Here is a 4,793-nt window from a genome sequence, read left to right on the forward strand (position 1 = left end):
AAATAATGCCAGACACTTCAAATCAAGTTTAAAGATATTTGTCATGACCATATTTGGAAATGTCGTTGATTGTGAATTCTATCCTTTTCTGGAACATCAAGGACAGCCATGTGAATAGAATCTTATTCCATTTTTGTAAAACTTATGTCGATTATGTAGTGATTTTGAAAGTTATTTTGTTCTGACCAAAAGTTTAAAAAAGAAAATTTGTACTGACCAAAAAATCAAAATGTACTATATATGCTCCTCAAAAGGACAAACAAAAAGTTAATCAAATACATTGAAGAAGTTGCCGAGCAGATGCACTAGATGCTAAGAAAATGGTCGTACATTGACAACACTTTGGATCCCTTGATGATCGATTTTAAATTGAAAGTGATATATTAGGGTTTAGAAAGATTAAAAATTTAAAAATATGACAAATGTTCATTCTCCTAATTTAAATCTGTTAATTATATCAAGTGTCATGATCACATAAATTAATTATATAGAAGGATTTATCATTTTTCAAAATGAAATGATGTTTTTTTTTTTTTGGAACATTAAAATGAAATGGTGTTAATAACTAAATTAACACCTGCATTTCGTTAATTAAGACTAAATTAACACCTTCATTTCGTTAATTAAGTCTCTCTTTTGATATTGTGATAACCGCAACTTTAAGTAAACACAAACTTCATTAGACTGCTCCCACAATTATGAAAATCAAAGAATACTGAGAGGAGGCCCTATCGAACTCTAGTTGACATTTCAATCTTCAGTTGATGGCATTCTTGTAAAAGTTATTGTTTTAAATTGATTTCAAGTAAATTAAGCTAAAATTAAACTTCTAGATGTATATCAATGGAGTTTGTGGGAAAAAATAATGAGGTATGAGATAGATTTTCGAAATGCATACAAGAATTATGGTCAAAGGCTTATACAAATGTGTAAATTGGATGGCTATTTACACTTATTAAAACAAATTATACATAGCTCTTAAACTATCATATTATATTGCCGTTCTTTTTTTCCGATATTAAATGATGAATGTATTAACTGGCTGAATATATAAATAATGGTTGAATGTATTAAGTAATAAATAGGTCATTGACGGTTATTTTTGTTTATTAAGCCAAAAAAAGAACATTAAATGTGACTTAATGTATTAAGTTCTTAATTATTAAGTCTATTAAGTAAAAAAAAGAACGGGGTCTGTCTTAACGTTTATAATAACGTCAATGGTTTAAAACTTAAATTCATAAGACTAGGGGCGGTACTAAAGGGTGGGGGGCAAGAGGGTCCAATGCCCCCCTCCAAATTTAAACTTTGTCATGTATTTTTAAATTTTTCATAAAATTTTAAAACTATTCTATAGCTTTTTAACATTTTGCCCCCTTTTAGATTTATTTTTCATAAGTTTTCTAAGTTTGCCTAATTTGAAATTTTTTTCTGATACCGCCTCTGCATAAGACTATCATTTTGTTATCATATTACAACTTATTTTTCAATCTATAAATTAAACTGCATGTGTTTGATTTTTAGCACCAAACCTTTAATTAGTTTGGTTTTCGGCTTTAACATAGTACCGTTCCAAACTAACCCATGCACACCCTCACTAAGAAGTATAGATAATTAGAAACATGATATGTTTTTTCTTTGAATGACATACAACGATATTACTGACGGGCCACTAGTCCACTCGATCATCTCAACTCCTCACATGAAAAAACTCACCAAAGGTGAGAGATCGAAAACCTAGCCAACTTTTTATCACATGTGAAACTTAACCAATGACTTTCTCATTATTAAAGTTACTGGGTACTCATCAATGAGTTACACTAGGGTCACTAGTAATAGAGACATGATATAAACGTGAAGCAAACAACATTATTTGACCTCTTCCCATAAAATAGTACTCATATATAGTTTGTTTATCCTTTTCAACTAGCTAGCTAGTTGCCTTGTTCAGCATTTGATACGATGAGTACCAAAAAGGATAGAGTTGGAGAAGTCCTAGATCATCAAAATAATGGGTGGCTTAGTCTTAGCCTAGCACCACATCTAGGAGACTCTTCACAAGCAACTTTTGTGAAGAGAAAGCTCATGAAGGTATACACATGCAAGTTTTGCAAGAGAAAGTTTTATAGTTCACAAGCATTAGGAGGGCATCAGAATGCCCACAAAAGGGAGAGAGATGTCGCTACAAGATACGGGTACCATTTACCAAATGCATTAAACTTTAATGCTAGTAATTGCCAATCAATTGCCATGGTTCACGCACCACAAATAGATGGTAAAAGTTTTTTTTGAGTAATTATATATACATTATCGGCGTATAATTCAAATGCCTAAACATGTTTAGTCAGCTCAACTATCAACACATGGATTCCACTGGTTTTCTTATTTTATCTTTACCTTCAATATCACCATGTGTCTTGATAGACCTCCACCTTAGGCATGTTTAGGGCTATGAGTTTTAGTCATATTTATCGTTTTTGAAAACTTTTACAGGTCACCAAGAGTCTAACGACAACGGAGAACCTTATGGGCCACCTTATGCGGAGGAGGAATCAGTTGATGTTAAATGGCCATTAGGTCTTGATCAATCAAATCTACAACCAGTTTCTCACTGGCCTGATGATGATACAAAGATAGTGGACTTGAGTCTTAAGCTATGATCGACTTGGCATCGTAGTTGACAGTATATATATAATTTGGCTCTCTGGATCAGTCTCCTCAATTAAATTCAAATTAATGCTACAACTAATTGGCCCTCTCATGTACACATCTCATCAAGGAGATTGAGTAGCTAGTAGATCCATTGTCTTAAAATAAGATGACGCACGAAGAGAAACACGTACAAATTAATCTGTATGAGTTGAATATATTGTACGTGTGTGTGTGTGTATGTGCGATTGGAGTTCAAGTCGTAAGTTTCTTATCTAAAGCATGTCTCTATACATGCAATGTAAAGGATGTTTGGTTAAGCTTTACCGATGTATTGAGTAGTTGCAACTTAATTCACTTCACAAACTATGTTTTTAGTACGGTTGGTGGGTTTGCCTCGTGTTGACGAGTTGGCGGATTCAGGTTGAGATTTCCAATCTGATTTTGTTATCATGTTGAGTATTGTCAACCCGCCAACCCGAATCCACTAACTCTAACCTGAACACATTGACACCTTGATGTGTGAAAATCGAGTTATATTAAAATACTAGAAATACTCCGAATCAAATACCATACACAATCGGGCAGTGGACCCGTCCGTATGCAATATAGACTAAAGTAAGTCCAGGTTCGTTCCACAGAGACTACAAAGAGCTAGCGAGTTTTAAGTAGCTAAAAAGAGTTTGGTTTTTAAAGACACCACGTCATCTTGGTTTTTTATATTAAAAAGTTAGTTGATTATAAGAGTTAGAAATTCCAAAGAATTTATCGAAAAGAGAATTGTCGTATATCAAATAGAATTAAAAGATCATCTACTTCGACTCCATGACACACATTATTTAGGTTACATCTATCTTAAAACCAATTCAATCTTGTTGATTTTATAACGAGGTAGAACAAAGAACTCACTAGTTGCGCACCTAGCTTATTACCCTATCCAACCCATTAACCAATCTTTCGACCCCTAAGTTCCGGTGACCACCTTCCCTATCAAGACCTACTAAATTGACGAACTTGTATTGTTATTATAAACAATCATGTCTATCGATTTTATCAAACCGTTAACACTTTGAATTCTATTATCTATTGCCGTTTATTATCTTATTACCACAAGTCAACACCTATAAATAGTACCCAGTTAACTAGAACAATGTACTCCTAAACTTAGATACCTCTAAATCATTCATACATTATCAACAAAACAGTTGATAAGAGCACAAGAACTCAAAACATTAAGATTACGACAAAACGTTTAACAATCAACTTGAATTCAAAAGATTATGCAACTATTATTCAATGTGTCACTTTATCTTAGTGGATGATGAAGTTATTTAGCTAGACATAATCATAAATAAGTCACAAATAGTAAAAGAAAGAGTAAACATCTTGTACCAAAGTGCGAAAGAGAATGAAAAGCTAAGAAAATCGATGTTTGAATGCCTTGAATCCCTCGAGCAACCCTTAGAACTTGGAGAACGTAAAAGCTGCTAAAAAGTGCCTCAAGAAACCCTAAAATCGACTGGAAGTAAATGTGTTTCGAATGGGAGGGTTTTGGTCTTGTTTATATAAAGTTTACAAAAAGTCTTCACAAACTGACCTCTAGGTGCGATGCACCAAGCATCAGGTGCGGCGCACCTGGCCTTGTTTCCAAAAATATCTCTGCCCGATATGCAACGCACCACAGGGTTGGTGCGCCACACTTCCCTGTTTTCTCACATCTTCCAACTTTCTGATCAAAATATGCTCCGCACCAGCCTTCCAGGTGCGACACACTAGCTCTGTTTTCAGCCAAAACTTGTAATTTTCATTTTGTCTTCACTCATACACGTCCATGGACCATCCTAATGCATCTTTTAGTCATCCGAAAGCCGTTTCTAACCATTTCACCTGTTCTAAGCCTGCGACCACTAACAATACCATCAAAGCATCGAATATACATGTAATTTGCACATAATTAAGCTTAAAACGACTTAGAAACGATATGAGAATGTATATATAAATGGACATATCACACCTCTACCAGCTAGCTGGCTGAAACTCTCATTTTACTGGTTAAAATGTACTCGTATATCTATTTTGCTTCAACAATAAGTGGTTACTTATAGTAAACGTGTTTGTTCATATATCATACAACATAACTATAT

The 4,793-nt window shown here is 33.9% G+C and overlaps 1 protein-coding gene across 1 annotated transcript; it reads left to right on the forward strand.

The window, feature by feature from the left end:
• Nucleotides 1-1,891: 1,891 nt before the first annotated feature.
• Nucleotides 1,892-3,002, forward strand: LOC122580181 (zinc finger protein 6-like). The gene is made up of 2 exons (XM_043752455.1): nt 1,892-2,275; nt 2,494-3,002. The coding sequence occupies exons 1-2, from the start codon at nt 1,963-1,965 to the stop codon at nt 2,658-2,660; spliced, it is 480 nt and encodes a 159-aa protein (XP_043608390.1). The 5' UTR covers nt 1,892-1,962; the 3' UTR covers nt 2,661-3,002.
• The last annotated feature ends 1,791 nt before the right edge of the window (nt 3,003-4,793 follow it).

This window comes from Erigeron canadensis, chromosome 8, assembly GCF_010389155.1.
Source record: "Erigeron canadensis isolate Cc75 chromosome 8, C_canadensis_v1, whole genome shotgun sequence".
Taxonomy (NCBI): Eukaryota; Viridiplantae; Streptophyta; class Magnoliopsida; order Asterales; family Asteraceae; genus Erigeron; species Erigeron canadensis.